Below are 15,701 nucleotides of genomic sequence, written 5' to 3'. Positions count from 1 at the left end.
TTCCTGGCTTTGGATGGGGACACTGATTTCCAGCCCTCCTCTGTGATGCTCTTGGTGGACCGTCTCAAGATGTACCCCGAGGTAGGGGCTGCTTGCGGTAGGATTCACCCCACTGGCACCGGTAAGATCTCATGTTGACACACAGACACTCAGACAGCCAAGAGACCTGGAGCTGTATATCATTTGGACAATCACATTGTCATTTGTTAGCATTGCAAACATGTACGACAATTAGCATTCACAGCAAAAAACCTCCCTCTCCAAAAATGAACTTCCTGTGCAAAACTATCACTTGTGATTTGTCCACCAAGTCTGGATGACCACATCCTCCATTCATCCATTTTAAACATAGTGAGTATCCATTTAGCATTAGGGTCATGCTCCTACCCATGACATTGTTACATAGTGGAATATCAGGCGATCTAGCTGCACATTGGCAATGTCAGAGACACTGTGTTGCTTCAAGTGTCCAGTAGACTGAGTTGGGGTGTTCCCACCGCAGGTCCGATGGTGTGGTACCAGAAGTTTGAGTATGCTGTGGGCCACTGGCTGCAGAAGACGTCGGAGCATGTGTTTGGCTGCGTGCTCTGTAGCCCTGGCTGCTTTAGCCTCTTCCGAGCGGCTGCACTCATGGACGACAACATCATGAAAAAATACACCAGCACAACCACAGAGGCAGGTCACTACATACAGTATGATCAAGGTAAAATAGGTGTGTGTTTGTTTGTGTATGTGTGTGTGCGTGTGTGTGTGTGTGTGTGTGTGTGTGTGTGTGTGTGTGTGTGTGTGTGTGTGTGTGTGTGTGTGTGTGTAGTTGCACTTTGTTCTTTCTAAACAAAAGAAGAGTAACTCATAAAAGTGACTTGACATAAACTAAAGCTTAATTTTTAACAAGATTTCTCGCTCTCATTTTTTCTGTGCGTTTCCGGTCTGTGCCACCAGGTGAGGACCGCTGGCTGCAGCAGGGCTGGCGGGTGGAGTACAGTGCGGCGGCGGAGGCCTACACCAAGGCTCCACAGGAGTTCCAGGAGTTTTACAACCAGCGGCGCCGCTGGGGACCCTCCAACCTGGCCAACAGTCTGGACCTGCTGGGCAGCGGCAGGCTGACGGTGATGAAGAACCAATCCATCTCCACCCTTTTCATCCTCTACCAGATCCTCAACATGGCCGCCTCCATCCTCGGCCCAGCCACTGTGTGCCTGATGATCGCAGGTGAGCTGGAGAGCCCACCTGGGAAAATACTCTGCCTTAGAAAACTGCATGGGCTGGTGGTTCATGTCTAATATATATGATATGTAGGTGTATGTGGTCACTAATGTCTAAGAGCTTAAATCATTGAAACAATATGGTACTGTATGCTATGTGCCAATGTGTGCTCTGACCCGAGGTCATCATGAGATTCATGAAATGAAAACTCTCAAAAAGGATCGAGCAAAGTGTGCAGACTGTTTTCAGAGTGTTTTTTTTCCTGCACCTGTGATGTGCACACAATGACGATAAAAAATGTATTCTAAAACATCTTGCCAATTCTTTTCTTCCAGGAAGCTTCTCCTTTGTCTTTGGGGTTTCACCTAATCTAGCACTTGCACTAGCTATTGTGCCTCCAGTCATCTACTTGGTTCTGTGCTACAAGCTCAGCACCAACAGCCAAATCACCATTGCTGCCTTAATGAGCATATTCTATGCCTTCCTTATGACTGCGAGCATTCTTTCAATCATTGGTAAGGGTCGTAACATTCTCTGGTGAGACTCTTAGACTAACACTTACTCACACACACACACACACTCACACACACGGACACACACACACACACACACACACGCATGCACACACACACACACACACTAATGTCAGAATACACAATCATGTCTGTGTAACTACCTGTCTATTTACAAATGAAGTGTTCTGCATACTCACATAAGTGCTTGCACACACAAACACAAACACACACACACACACACACACACACACACACACACACACATGACAAACATATACATTCAATATTATTTTCTCCTGTGTGCAGGGGACATGGTTCTGGAGGGCACTTTCATGACTCCCAGCGGCCTCTTCTTCATCAGCATCGTGTCATGTACCTCATCACCGCGCTGTTCCACCCCACCCAGTTCCACCTCATCGTCCACGGCTTCCTCTACATCAGTGTTTCTCAAACTTTTTCAGACCAAGGACCACTTAACCAATAAAAAAAACCCTCATGGACCACCTAGCTAAAAAAACACAGTTGATCTTCTTCAACCGTATATTACACAATATAGGCCTACTCACTGAACCACCTTGCCTATTGTCTTTGCACCTTGCTTATTGTGTCAGAGAATTCATACGATTTAAATTGGTGTAGCTTACATAGGAAGTGTTTGGATTTACATATTGCAAACAACTCATCTATATTATATTTTACCACGTCTGCTCGCGGACCACTTGGGATAGCTTGCAGACCACCAGTGGTCCCCAGGACCACACTTTCAGGAACACTGCTCTACATGCTCTGCATCCCCAGCGGCTACCTCCTGCTGGCCATCTACTCCATGGTCAACATGAACAACGTGTCCTGGGGGACCAGGGAGAGCGCTGGACCAAAGCCAGCCGCCAGTGCTGCTGCTGCCTCCACTCAGGAACACGTTGAGAGGAGTGTCAAGTTTGAGAGAAGGTGCAAGTGCTGCCGCTGGAACCTGGGGCTCCAGGTTGGCGAGGACCAGGAAGAGACGGAGGTATTACCTGTCGGTGCTCAGCAGACAGAACCTGTTTCAGCCAGTCACCAAGAGCCAGAAGAGAAGAAAAGGTATTTTAAACAGAATGTTTGTTGTGATCTAACAGTTATTTCATAACTACTGTACTAGATCAGTATATTTAATCATGAATTAAACATATTTCCTGTTTGTTTGTTTGTTTGTTTGTTTGTTTAGCCACAGAGAAGATCCAGGGAGTCGTAAGTATTTTGTCTTTTTTTAAGGTATTATGTGCACCATACAACATTCATTCCTTATCTTGATCATGCTTGTTTATGTGACATTTGTCAGACTGGATTGCACGGCTGGTGAAGAAATCCAGGAAGCTGAAGCTGGAGAGACATTATCTCGATAAAGTAAGTTTCACTAACCTCAAGGATAGACTTGACCCTTGGTATAATCATATTTCCCAAATGAAGAATTGAAATTGACTAACTCATCCCAGGATGAAGTGCAGTTTTGGGAAGGCCTCCAGGAACACTATCTAAAGCCTCTGGACGAGGATATGGCAAGGAAGAAGAAAATTGAAGCTGACCTTAAAGACCTTAGAAACAAGGTTTACCTTATCTCATTTTATCTATCTATCTATCTATCTATCTATCTATCTATCTATCTATCCATCTATTCGTCAAAATAAATTCTATCAACACCTTGCAGTCTGCAGTGGAAATATAATGTCCATCTCTCAAAGTTGTGTCTTGTTGCGCTCCTCTCTATCACCATCTACAGGCCACATTTGTCTACTTCGTCTGCAATGCCCTCTGGCTTGTGGCTACATTCTTCCTGCAGGAGATAGGAGGGGCTGTCAGTATCCGGATTCCCAAGATTTATACCAATGGGACAATAGATCCAAATGGGCAAATCTTCTTCGATCCCATTGGCTTAATGTTTGTCATTGGCTTTGCACTTATACTTTTGATCTAGTTGTTGTTGTCTACTAATGGTTTAAAGTCCTCTCCTAATAAGACAACTGCAGTTTTGTCAGGATTCTGTATTTTATTGTCTCTTCAGAATGCAAACGTTGACTCACTTCATAGCCTTCCAAGGAACCGAGTCTGCAGTCATGAAAAAGAACATGAAAAAGTCTTACGAGAATCTACAGAATAAAAAGCTCTAAAAACATACTTTAATCTACTCAACTGGGTATGTCTTTGCCATGGGTAATGCAAGTAATGGATGATCGCTGATTTGATACATTATTTTGACATATTAATGTTTTATGTGTATGGTTCTTAGCAAATGCATTTGTTTTACCACCTTTATATTACAGAACCTCCATTTTCTTTGACAGTCCCATGGAGTGGACAATCTCTCTTTGGCAAGCAGACAATGACTATAGGAATCCCGAATTTTGGCGAAGACTGCACAAGATGAGCACCTTTAATCAAAAGATATGGTTAAGATGTAGATCACTTGCATGAGTTGCACTCATAATGGTAACACGGCATGCTTTATTTAAGCAAGTCTATTATTTGTTACCGTGCTTATGTAGAAAAATGCTATTCTGTGAGCCTTCTCTGAGGCTTTCCTTATTACAGGGCTTGGAAGACATGCGCTGTTCTTCCCAGGCTTGTTATTATTCTCATTTTTCTAATAGAATAATTCAGCTTAATTTCTCTCTTTTCTAAATGTTTCTACACTTCATAAAACATTTAGCAAAAATGACCAAATGTAGGGTGGAATGTTACGGGTATGTAAGAAGGTAGAAAGGTGACTTAAAGCCATCCATTGGCCTATGACCGTTTCCACATTTCTCTCTATCTCATCAGATCTTCTCTCTGTCTGTCTATTTCTTTCTATCTTCTAATTTATCAATGTCTTTCATTTCTTTGTCTTTATCTGTCTTTTACTCACTCATATGAAGCCTATCTATTTATATCTCCTCCCATTTGTCTTTACAAACTCTCACACTCTCACTCTCTGTCTTACTCTCTTTAATGAATTGCAATACTACCTCATTGTGTTTTACTTAGTAATTATGCGTTGGCCATACTGTATTTGCATGCCTTTATGGTGGCTGTTTTTGTTTCTCTTCTATCAACCACTCAATCAATCAGTCAATCAATTTATACGTATGGTATATTATAGGTTAATAATCTTTCTAATAATCTAATCTAATAATTTATACATTTTTATTGTTTTAAATTGAACAGATACATCCCAATCACAACCACTGGATTATTCCTAATCACAGATGTTACATTGCTTAATTATATATCTCAGTGACAGTCAGCAATCCCTTTTTCATGTCATACAAAGGAAAATAGTTTTGGTAAATAAATTAATGTCTGATTCTCTGAGCATGTTCTGAGCAACTTTTTTAACTTTAAATGTTGTTTTTGCAACTTATTTGCCTTGCAATTGCTTGTAGACCCATTCTCTTCAGGAAATGCAAGTAAGTAATGCTATTGAAGATGGTGAAGAGTTTAGAAATCAGACACATCATAAATCTCTTTGAGAAAAATGTGTAATCTCATATGCCTTGCCCAACTTCTCCAGTGCTACAGGCTATCAGCCTATCTCTGTCCAACTTCATGCTGCATGCAGGAATTTCTATGTTGGTCAGATAGTGTATTATTTTTAACCAACACTCCCAAATGCTTTTGGAAGTTATTAGGCCTACTTTTTAAATTATGTAAAAGGCCTGGTAAATTACACTAACTTTAAATTATGGGAAATGTACACTCTCTGTCAACTGAGAGATGTAAACAGGGAATTATTTGAATAGGCCTGTCTCTCTACTGTGTAAGTTTATTGTTATTAGGCTACAAACTCAAGTCAATCGGCTAATCCCTTCATGTTCCTGTAGCCTACCTTCCATGGTCCTTGAAATAAACTATTCCATGTCTTATGGGACATAGAAATGCAGGCATCTGTCCTGGAATTGTTGCAATGAATAAGCCTAAACCTTGATCCAAAAAAGTCTTAAACTGACTAGATGATTGATTTATGTTGTTCTGTAAAGGAATATGCCATTCATTAGATTATCTTAAAAGCTTTTATGTATTACATGAGTAGGCCAGTAGTAGGCTAGATTTTTTCACAGACGTGTCAAATTGTCAATGTCAACAGAAATACACGCATGCGCGTCCGTAATTCCAACGCTCCACCGAAAGCGATGAGCGTGTTTAACCACAATACCCACGGGAAGACGAGACTGAGCCATGATACAATCAAAATCGCGTGAAGTTTCGCGGAAGGCATGTTCATTAAAATAAGAACAAAAATGTACTCACTAGTACTAGTATTGGTCATAATTTAGCCTGTAGTCCTATGGATCCGACGGCATCTGGAGAACTTTCGGCACTTTTAACGACCTATAAAGACTGATTATCAGAAAGGTAAGAAAACACACCTTTGGTTTAGTTATGTTTTGGATACACTGCAGCTTGTTTTGTGCCAGCTTTGGATTGTTATTCTTGAATGTGAAACATGTCTCCCAAGTTGTTTTGGGAAAACCTTGCATGGATTCCCATCAAGGAAGTTGGAGACGGAACAGAAGGTTAGGTTAAGTAGCCTAGCCTCATGTCAGCCGGGCTGACACCAGGGTAAAGACTAAATATAGGCTCCTCACCTATACCTGCAGGACATGAATTTTTCAAGCGAGCAATTTATGACGAAAGAAAAATCACCTCAACACAGTGTTTCCCTTGTGATAAATGGACAGGCCAGTTAAATAAACTGGATAGCCTACGCCTAATACAATATCTGACGTTGCCAGAATAGATACAGCCTAGGCTGTATTCAAAGTTTAATTCAACAAGCTGACATCATGAGTGTGACACTATTTAACTAAATTGGTGTAAGATATATGCTACTATATTATCCATTAGTTTTAAAACATTTAATTTAAGAACCATCGAGACGTGCCATTTTTTCACTAGAGCCCCTGATTATGTGTTGTTAACATGTTGTAGCCACAGCGTAAATGACTCTTTGATATCGACTTATTCACAGACTTATCCCAAATTGATTATTTCTTGTGATTCGGGATGTATAAACTATGCAATTAATGCATGTAGGTTAGAGGATGTGTTACAATAGGCTAATTGTTTCATTAAAAGGATAGGATTTCTTAGGATATAGGCTACAACATATATGAAAATATTTTCCTACCTACTCTATCTCTATCTCTAAACAGTTGATTTATTTTATGATTCAACCATGCTGTTGAAACCACACAACTACTTTTGTCTTTAAGCTTGCTGTGTAATCAGCAATGCAGAAAATAGCTCTGGGCTCAAAGAGCATACTTAAACCTTTCCGTTCACCAAGCCTGGACTTGCCAAGTTCATGTGGAAACCCAAGTGGTTTCACATCTGCCCAACCCCTGCCTACTTCTGTGTTCTGGGCTGTCCAATAGTCTTTGTACTGTGCAAGCCACTCCTCTGTTTTACCAGTAACTACAGGCTGCATACTGTGATTTTCCTAATTAAGTCTAGAGTCTAAGCTTATAATGACTGGTACAACATAGCTTGAAACAATTGTTGTTCCAGTACTTTTTTTTTTAATTACCCTTCCCTTGAAATTCAAGTTTTATTAAAACTGTGGAACAGACTACCAATGGCTACCAGAGCAGGGGGTCCTCTTGAAGACCCAACTCTTCCGACACATACCTCCTTTTCTAACACAAAACCAGCGTAACTAACCTGCACTTACCATGCACTTCCTTCAACTACTATCTCCTTCGACAACTCTTATGCTGGGCTCTGAAACCTCTCCACTCTCATCCTCTGTTCTGCATACTCATCATCTTGTGCTGTTTGTAATGTTATATTAAGGTCTCTTTTTGCAAGATTGAATGTCATTCCTCACTTTGGAGAAAAGTGACAGGTAAATTAAATGTAATTATGTGAATTTCAGGTTGTCATCACTTATTCCTTTAAATACCAATGAAATGACAAATGTGAACAGCTACTTGCAAACTCACGGACAACATTAGCTGTTGCACTGCCTTTGATGTCTGTTATTTTGTTTGTAGTTGACTTTTTATGAGCAGTGGGATTCATGGCAGTCAATTTGAAGACATATGCAGATAGTTAAAAGCTTTATCATTAAAAAAGCTGCTATGGTAAAAAAAAAGAATGGTTCTTTTCGGTTCCTGTTACAGTCCTAGCTGGTATTAGAAGATGTAATGCAGCATAGTCCACATCAGTGCTGGACCTAGCTCATCAGTCGCCACTACTCCTTGGTCAGCCTGGTGCATATTGCATAATCCTCGCTTTTTAAAATCTAAATTCTGTTCAAAGTCTCCCCTGTCTGATACTGTATCCATATCATTGCTCTTCAAGGATATAAGCAACAGTTTATGAAATATCAAGTCTTGAAAATCTGAACTGAACTTCATTATCCTAGTATCCCCAAAGCACCATTTTTTATCCAGGCATTCATGTAAGTGTGAAAGGAACAGCCTGCCATTTCTATGTAGCCTAATACAAGACAGATTGGACTGTCTGTTTGAACACCATAATTACATTTTTAGCCAAAGCTGAATATAGTCATTATAGTTGGCTTTTTCTTTTGGTGTGCTGCAGGGTTTTTCGAGACGCAAACTACCAGTAACATGTTGTAAAGTATAATTAAACACCATAAGGGAAGTTTCGAGGTAGGCTACTGTTGTAAAGGCCTTCCTGAAACACTGGGACCCTGGAGGCTGGGTTGCCAGTAGGCTGGAAAGCCCAGCAGAATGTGTGGGCTTTAGTTGCCATAGCAGCCATCTGCTGCTGCAGAACAATCCATGGCAGCCCACACATGATCTTCTGCCACCCAACTTAAAGATAATAAGAGGTAATGGTCAATATGCAAATTTTATACTTCACAATCATGCATTTCTTTCATATCTCATTCTTGACAGAGACAGAGGGAAATGTTGACATTATTTAATTTATTTGCATCTATATTTGGTTCTAATATTATCTGAAAGTCAAACGTCAAAAAGTCAGTTTACAAAACAGAGCACCCATAACATATTAAAACAGGGTTTGTATGCACATGGAAGCATGACTTTTGACTGCTGTGGGTTTGATTCGGATTCCATGCCAACACCCCCAATGCCCAGAGAGGAAAGATGTGGGTGTTCAGGCCTACCATTTAATCCAATGCTCATTTGAACTGTTCAGTTAGAAGAATGAATTTTCTGCAGGATATGCTAAAAGAAAGAAAGAAAATGGTTTTCAAGTCAAGTTTACTTTGAGTTTGTGTCAACTATGACATTCTATTTTTGACTCACTAAGCCCATGTTGTCATGCTGTTGGGAAACATAGGATGTGTATTTGGTGTGGTAACCCCAGAACTACTGAATGAATGGATGGTGGAAAATAAGACTTAACAGTCACTGTAAAGTATTACTCAGAAAATGACAAATAACACTCACATGGTCGAAGATGGGGGAGAAAAAGAAGTAGAGGGGAAGTTTCCCAACGCCAGGAAAAGCAATCGGAAGCAAGAGATACATTCTGCTGGATGAGTGAGTCTTAAAAATAAATAACTGAATGGAGGAGACATTTATGACTCAGAGAAAATACAAGAACTGAAGAAATTCTTTGAAAGAATTTGGTCATATCAACCAAACTTAAGAGCTTCATTTTTGTTAGAGTTTTGAAATTGGCCTATGGTAAATGTTTGTCATCAATGAGGCGTAACTGGGGCAGTTGTTGTGTAAGTGCCCGCAGGGGACCAGATTCGATTCTGACCCATTGGTCATTTCCTAATCCCACCCCACCCCTTCTCTCTCTCTGTCACACATTTGCTGTCTGTCACTCTCAACTATCTCAACTCTCCTGTCTACATTAAGGCAAAAGCCCTTTCCTGATCCCATCCCATCTCTCTCTCTCTCTCTCTCTCTCTCTCTCTCTCTCTCTCTCTCTCTCTCTCTCTCTCTCGCTTCCTGTCACTCTCAACTATCCTGTCGGCAAAAGGCCAAATGTTAGTTAGCGTTGGCGACTGAAGTGAGTGAGTATGTGTTCACCCCAGATGCAGACTGACCCCGTGTATGACTACCCTGAGGCCCAGCCGGTGGGGGAGAGGCAGGTGTGTCCTCAGAGGGGGTCCCTGAAGAGCATCAGTGTGCTGGACCGTCTGCTGCTCACACACCCTGTGTGGCTACAGCTGTCCATCAACTCTGCCACTGCCCTTCACGTCCTGCAACGGGAGCCTCCCGGGGTGAGCCACGCTTATGTGCTTTACTCAATATTCTCTCCACTACTGTTCAAACGTTTTAGCACACTTAGAGGTCTTGTTCTATCAAAACATATGTTTGAATAGGAAGTAGCATTAGCATGGTTAGAAATGAATGATCTTTAAACAGAGATAATGTTAATGTCAAACAGTGGTGCAGTCTTCAATGGTGTCAATAGTGATGCTTTTCCTTTGTATTCAGGGAATAAAATAGTTGTACCATTGTTGTAATGACATAAATGTAGCTTTGTGTAAATGACACTTACAGACATTCCTGGTTCGCAAGTCCAGCACATCCCAGAAGAAGGTGCTCTGTGTCCGGCTGGCCGATGACAGTGTGCCCTCCTTTGTGAAACAGTTTGTGATTCGTGAAGTGGACTCCAGTGAGTTCCATTCAATTCCATCAAAGAGTGGACACATAAAAGAAAGATGTTTATTGCTTTGTTATTCATACTCATTTTGAGATGCTGATGTTACATGCCAGAGTTCATGCCTCCTGTTTGCCCTTCCACAGCTTTCTCCCTGGACAGCTCAGCCATACGCTTCCCTGATCTCTGCCGTCTCATTGCCTTCTACTGCGTCAGTCGGTACGATAGTGCTCTTTGTTTATGTAGCCATAGGTACTATTGCATTTATTGTCTGTGACCAGGTGTTTTTCATACATAGGGCCCGTGAAAAGATGGTTAGTGTGCAGGGTTTGAGATAGTAACTTCTATGTAATAACATTGGACCTACATTGCATTATAAACCCTCATTCCACTCATTTTAGTCGAACCCCCTTTTTTCTGACTAATATGAGGATTTCCCCTGGTAGATCCCAAATTCTTTTCAGGTTTGTAACTGTGAGAAATGTTTGTTTTAGGGATGTCCTGCCATTTACTCTTGAACTGCCAGAGGCCATAGCGAGAGCCTCATCACACAAGCAACTTGAGTCAATCTCCCACATGGGTGTAGGTACGTATGAAGGCAACAGCTACTTCACCAACTGCTGATAATGATATTCAAATGTAAAAACATGCCTAACATACTTTAGTGATAATATAATATTCATATTTGACCTAATACCATCAGAAGGTGTGTGTTGACCAGTTGTTAAATAAAGGTAAACTTGTTCAGAGCTGTTACATGGTTGTAGGCCATGCGCAAAAAGATGTTTTGTTAATTGCTCAACAAATAACTACTCCCAATTAAGTCTGATTCGGATTTAGATCCATGTGAAGTGTATAAGCACAAGATTTCCTGTTAAGTGCGAAACCACATGTGGCAATGTTGAATGTGAGCAGTGCAAGCCGGACATTTTTGTAGCTCATTAATCCACATTACTTATAGAGTTCTGGAGCTCACAGCTGAACTTCAGGGGGCCTCGTAATGGTCCTCTGCCCACTGCTGAGGTCCTAGCCCCACCGCCCCCAGCTCTCAAGCCCGAGGACTGCATCACGCCCATAGAGAACCCCACCCTGTTCGAGCAGTTCTGTCCCATCCGCACGCGGAGCCCCCGAGAGCTGGACATCGGCACGGGCCAGGGAGCCCTGTGCTTCATCAACCCCCTCTTCCTGCAGGACGAGCCGGCCCTGCACCGGCGCAACCGCTTCAAGCGCAGCATCAAAGTGCGCGTGTCCACCGAGAACTCCAGTCTGCTCTCGCCTCCCGTCGCCCCGCCGCCGCCGCCACCGCTGCTGGCCAAAGCCAAGAAAGGCAAAGGCGCGCGGCAGAAGGCCGCCGTGGTGGACGAGGCCAAAGACAGACCAAAGGAGACCGCGGCAGCGCCAGAGGAGGTCTCAGACTACCGGGCACCCAGCTTGCTGCTACCCAAGAAAACGAGAGCTCTGGTGTCACCCACTCTCTCGCCAACAGCAGAGGAGGACGACTATCAAATGCCAAAAGCTCTGCTACGGGTATGACAGCTGACATACTGTTTAATCACATGACACTAGAAGCTGTTTTCAAAAAAGATATACATTCTTTTTATGTTTCTAGTTCTAAGCAATGCTCAAGCATCGGACTTTTGAATATGAATATGAGTGTGAGCTTAAATGTGAATATTATCTGTAACCATCTGAATGGTTATGTTGTCCTCCCACCTGATGAGTTCTGTTGCCCATCTGAATGCATGATTAACAGAGCAGTAATTAGCACCTGTCGTGTCCCACTTATTGAAACATTTACAATGGACAAGCCATGCAGGATTTTTTTAACAGTTTCAGGGCTCTTATGAAGCATGGGACATGATTTATGTTCTCAGTTAGATGGCGATAGCGAGTGTTCAAAGGTTTCTGCTGAAATGCCAACTGCAATCAGAGAAATACCACCAGTCACAAACTAATGTCTTTTGAATGTGGTATTTGACATGCATAAGGTATTATATGTAGTTGTTCTTTTTAAATGTTCTAACCTGAGTTCTATATGTGCACAGAGCTGTGATCAGAGAAGGGAGGAGGAAGAGGAGGATGAGGAGGAAGAGGATGAAGAGTTGAGTGAAGATGCAGGGCTGGTGCTGGAGCAGAGGTGTGCTCCGTCCCTTAGCGAGCTGGAGAGCAGCAGCTCCCTCAGCAGCCTGGACGAGGCCGAGGAGGCCGAGCGGCCGCCTCTCCACAGGGGCACCAGCGCACCGGCCGCCCCCCTCCCCAGCCCTACTGCGCAGCCCCATCCCCAGCCCGTCTCCGCCCTGCGCAAGATGAGCGCCGCCTTCGTCTCCTTCTTCATGCCGGAGAAGCGCGTGGGCCGCATGGTGGAGGAGCTGTCGCGCGACCGGCGCCTGGCCTTCGGCGGCCTCGTGCAGGACTTCCTGCGTCAGCAGCGTGAGAGCCTCAAGTTGCCTAAGGTGACCTCGGCCGTGGAGATGCTGCAGGGCATCCGCCATTTCCTCTCTCAGGCCAAGGTATTCCTCCAGGACTGCGGGGAACTGGAGCCCCCCATTGAGACCTTGCTGCCAGAGGATGAAAAAGGTACTGTCGGCAGAAAATGGAGACTAATGTGGTGAGGGGATTGTTTCCCTTGAGTTAATGTGTGTGCCAGTGCCTGTTCATTCAGTAGGTAGCAGTAGATGTAGTAGTTGGTAACATAAGTAGGTTTCCACTTTCTCCTGCACAAAAACACATTTTGCGGAAGTGAAATTGTGTGAGATGACAGGATAGTTGAAGTAGCAGTGGTGCTGTAACTGTCAGCTGTTTGTTGACTCTGCACAGAAGTTAGATTGTGATGAGGTTGCGTCATTTTTTTCTTGTGGCCTACCCTTCACCCACAGATCAGGCTCTGGAGAAGGCCATGTTCCGCTCTGTGTTGAAACCACTGAAGGGACAGATTGACGGAGCCCTCCGTGCACTTCACGACAGAGATGGCTCCTCCCAGCGCCTGGCTGAGAGCCTCAAAAGGGCGAAGAAGAACTCGCCTCTGGAGCTTTTCGGGGTGCAGGTCAACGTGCCAGATGCCCAGGGCATAGAGCAGGTACGGCAGAAGCTAATCATGCTACAGCGCGCCTACTCTCCCATTGACAAAGTGCTCCTTCTGCTACAAGTGTGCAAACTCATCTACAAGGCCATGAACAAAGACAAACGTAAGTGTTCCCAAAAACATGTGGTCTGATGGAGTTCTTAAAACTCTTACAACTATATTATAATGATTTCATAGCCCTGAATGTTTATGTAAATGTGTTGTGTATGATGCTTCTTTAGGGAAGGAGTTTGGTGCAGATGACTTCCTGCCAGCTCTCTCCTATGTGATTGTACAGTGTAACCTACCAGAGCTTCTGATAGAAGTAGAGTACATGATGGAACTGCTTGACACTCCATGGCTCACTGGAGAAGGTATGTGTTCATCTGTGAAGAAACTTCATGAGAGCCCACCCCCAACACACACACACTCATTCACCTAATGCCTTTTGTCTTGAAGGTGGGTACTATCTGACCAGCGTTTATGCCAGCTTATGCCTCATCCAGAGCGAGCTGACGACTCCTCCTGCCAGTGGGCTGACTCGAGAGGCCAGAGAGTCACTCAAAGAGTGGAGTCACCGCCGCAGCAACGACTCCAAAAGAGGGAAAAATCTTCAGCAGGTTAGACTTCACATTAAGTGGGTTGCGCAACATTGAGTGATTGCACTCATTTTACGTTTTTTTTTGCTAGAGAAGGGGTGCTACCTTAGTTACATGATAGAGAGATGATCACACTCGCTCTCCATGGTTACCATGGCAGGGGCTCAAGGATGGGAGGCACTTCCAGAGACACCCATCTGTCTTTTTCTGTGTTGCAGAGGTTTGTGAAAGTACTCTTCCAGAATGAGGAGAGTAGCTTGGTGAAGACCCTCCAGTGGAAGAAAGGGGTAAACGTGGAGGTCTTGGCCCAAGTCTGTGCTGCCAAGTTTGGCATCAGTGAGCCAGACGACTACAGTCTCTTCTGGAGAAAAGATGGGGAGCCTGAGTCTCTTCCCCCTGACTCTAAAATTGATGACTTCTTGGCCTTGAGTGGCAGTAGGTCTCCCCTTATTTACCAGCTCCAGAACCCTGAGGCAAGGTCACGCAAACTGACCAGAGGGGGTGCTGTGGACCTAGTGGAGTCAGTGTAATTCTGGCAAAAAATACACCCAAGTTTTATCCATTGATGGTGAATTCAGTTATACATTGGTACGTGTTTGGTAGCTGTGTTCCATGCACTTATATATTTGATTGCTCTTATTTGCATTGATTCAGATGAGGGGGCATCCATGTTCATTTAGGATAAATACTGGTTATTGCATAAAGTGTTTTAAAAGATGATTAGTGGTGGAAAACAACTGTAAATAATAGTCATAAAATGTTGAATATAACAATACAATGGTATATTTAAAATCCATCTTCTGGCATGACTGTATAATATGTATAAATGGAAACATGAGCCATATTTATTTCATACTCTTCTCCATTCATGGGACCAGACATGACTGCATGTGGGAAAAACCGGTTTAATTTCCAGAGGACTGCAGTCAAAACCAGCACAAACAAGGCGCTGGATTTCCTTTAAAAACCCAGCTGTAACCTGATGGAAGCAAAACAGAGTTTTCTTGCATTTAAATAACTGCAGCTACGTTTGAGTTTACTTCATACGATGTTGGTTCAGATATTTTAAACTCTGGCAACCACAAACCTCTCCCATTGTTGTCCTTAGGTGGAGAATATAAATGTACTGTAAATCACTTTAATGCATCCAAAGCATTTCACACAATTATACTACTATGATAATGCCAAGAACTTGTAAATCATGAATGTTGATGACCTTGTTTTTAGAATGTGCAGGTACACATGAACCATAAAACAAGCACTTCTCTATGATGGAGCTGACAGCAGTCTTTGCCAGTTTCATGAAATCATTCCACTATATTTTAAGGACTATGGACATTCTGAAGATTTGTTTCATGGACATGTCAATATTGTCTCAAGTTAGTGTAGTTATAGCCAATGACTTGGATTTCAAATTTTACTGATTGTTGAACCCTGGGAAAATGTCTGTGGACAGAGACTGTTGGCTGTTTATTGCAATCCTCGAGGAAAAGTAAGCCAGATTTTATCTTCACTAACCTTAAAATATTTCTGGCACTTGCAGAGACTCACAGAAACACTTGGCAATTGGCAGACTTTAAGCCTGTGAGATTTTTCCTGGAGATTGCCTCCTTCTTTCTTTGTTTTTGGAATAACTTGATATGTTATTTTTTGCCGAGTTCTCACCAATGTTGTTGGCAGGTTGTTGTCTTGTTCTTTTTCTGTGAAATAAATATTCAGCTCTATATATGTCCGTGCCAATAACGTTAT

General features: G+C 42.9%; 3 protein-coding genes and 1 long non-coding RNA gene across 5 annotated transcripts; 3 read left to right on the top strand and 1 right to left on the bottom strand.

Moving 5' to 3' along the window:
* The first annotated feature begins 38 nt into the window (after positions 1–38).
* LOC121708736 (chitin synthase chs-1-like) lies at positions 39–2,214 on the top strand. The gene is given in 5 exon segments (XM_042091578.1): positions 39–712; positions 943–1,212; positions 1,542–1,721; positions 2,028–2,084; positions 2,087–2,214. Coding segments are annotated over 5 exon segments (831 nt in total). The 5' UTR covers positions 39–507; the 3' UTR covers positions 2,206–2,214.
* Positions 2,215–2,268: 54 nt separating this feature from the next.
* Positions 2,269–3,672, top strand: LOC121709753 (chitin synthase chs-1-like). Its single transcript, XM_042093357.1, has 5 exons — positions 2,269–2,801; positions 2,926–2,948; positions 3,040–3,104; positions 3,194–3,304; positions 3,478–3,672. The coding sequence occupies exons 1-5, from the start codon at positions 2,503–2,505 to the stop codon at positions 3,670–3,672; spliced, it is 693 nt and encodes a 230-aa protein (XP_041949291.1). The 5' UTR covers positions 2,269–2,502.
* A 58-nt stretch (positions 3,673–3,730) lies between these two features.
* LOC121709737 lies at positions 3,731–8,896 on the bottom strand. Its single transcript, XR_006032027.1, has 3 exons — positions 8,836–8,896; positions 4,006–4,126; positions 3,731–3,803 (listed from the first exon to the last, which is right to left on the bottom strand). It is a non-coding gene; the product is annotated as an uncharacterized LOC121709737 (long non-coding RNA).
* Positions 5,846–15,678, top strand: rin1a (Ras and Rab interactor 1a). Of its 2 annotated transcripts, XR_006032022.1 has the most exons (12): positions 5,846–6,089; positions 9,721–9,909; positions 10,193–10,307; positions 10,439–10,511; positions 10,787–10,878; positions 11,254–11,819; positions 12,338–12,869; positions 13,169–13,477; positions 13,596–13,727; positions 13,813–13,973; positions 14,171–14,540; positions 14,831–15,678. XR_006032022.1 is itself a non-coding variant. In XM_042093332.1 (11 exons), exons 2-11 carry the CDS (start codon positions 9,721–9,723, stop codon positions 14,480–14,482), a joined length of 2,481 nt encoding a protein of 826 aa, XP_041949266.1. In that variant the 5' UTR covers positions 5,846–6,089; the 3' UTR covers positions 14,483–15,678. The 2 variants fall into 2 exon arrangements, 1 of the variants encoding a protein (XP_041949266.1); XM_042093332.1 differs by having other exon boundaries at positions 14,171–15,678.
* The last annotated feature ends 23 nt before the right edge of the window (positions 15,679–15,701 follow it).

Source organism: Alosa sapidissima, chromosome 5 (genome assembly GCF_018492685.1).
Source record: "Alosa sapidissima isolate fAloSap1 chromosome 5, fAloSap1.pri, whole genome shotgun sequence".
NCBI classification, from domain to species: domain Eukaryota; kingdom Metazoa; phylum Chordata; class Actinopteri; order Clupeiformes; family Clupeidae; genus Alosa; species Alosa sapidissima.
This window is presented reverse-complemented; position numbering and strand designations above follow the sequence as displayed.

What these genes read in the sequence shown, in the direction of transcription:
- LOC121709753 (XM_042093357.1), top strand. Translation starts at nt 2,503, where the DNA reads ATGCTCTGCATCCCCAGCGGCTACCTCCTGCTGGCCATCTACTCCATG. An exon ending in GAGCCAGAAGAGAAGAAAAG is followed by an intron (nt 2,802 to 2,925) that starts GTATTTTAAACA and finishes TTGTTTGTTTAG; the next exon opens with CCACAGAGAAGATCCAGGGA. An exon ending in AGAGACATTATCTCGATAAA is followed by an intron (nt 3,105 to 3,193) that starts GTAAGTTTCACT and finishes AACTCATCCCAG; the next exon opens with GATGAAGTGCAGTTTTGGGA.
- rin1a (XM_042093332.1), top strand. Translation starts at nt 9,721, where the DNA reads ATGCAGACTGACCCCGTGTATGACTACCCTGAGGCCCAGCCGGTGGGG. An exon ending in TGCAACGGGAGCCTCCCGGG is followed by an intron (nt 9,910 to 10,192) that starts GTGAGCCACGCT and finishes TGACACTTACAG; the next exon opens with ACATTCCTGGTTCGCAAGTC. An exon ending in AATCTCCCACATGGGTGTAG is followed by an intron (nt 10,879 to 11,253) that starts GTACGTATGAAG and finishes CATTACTTATAG; the next exon opens with AGTTCTGGAGCTCACAGCTG.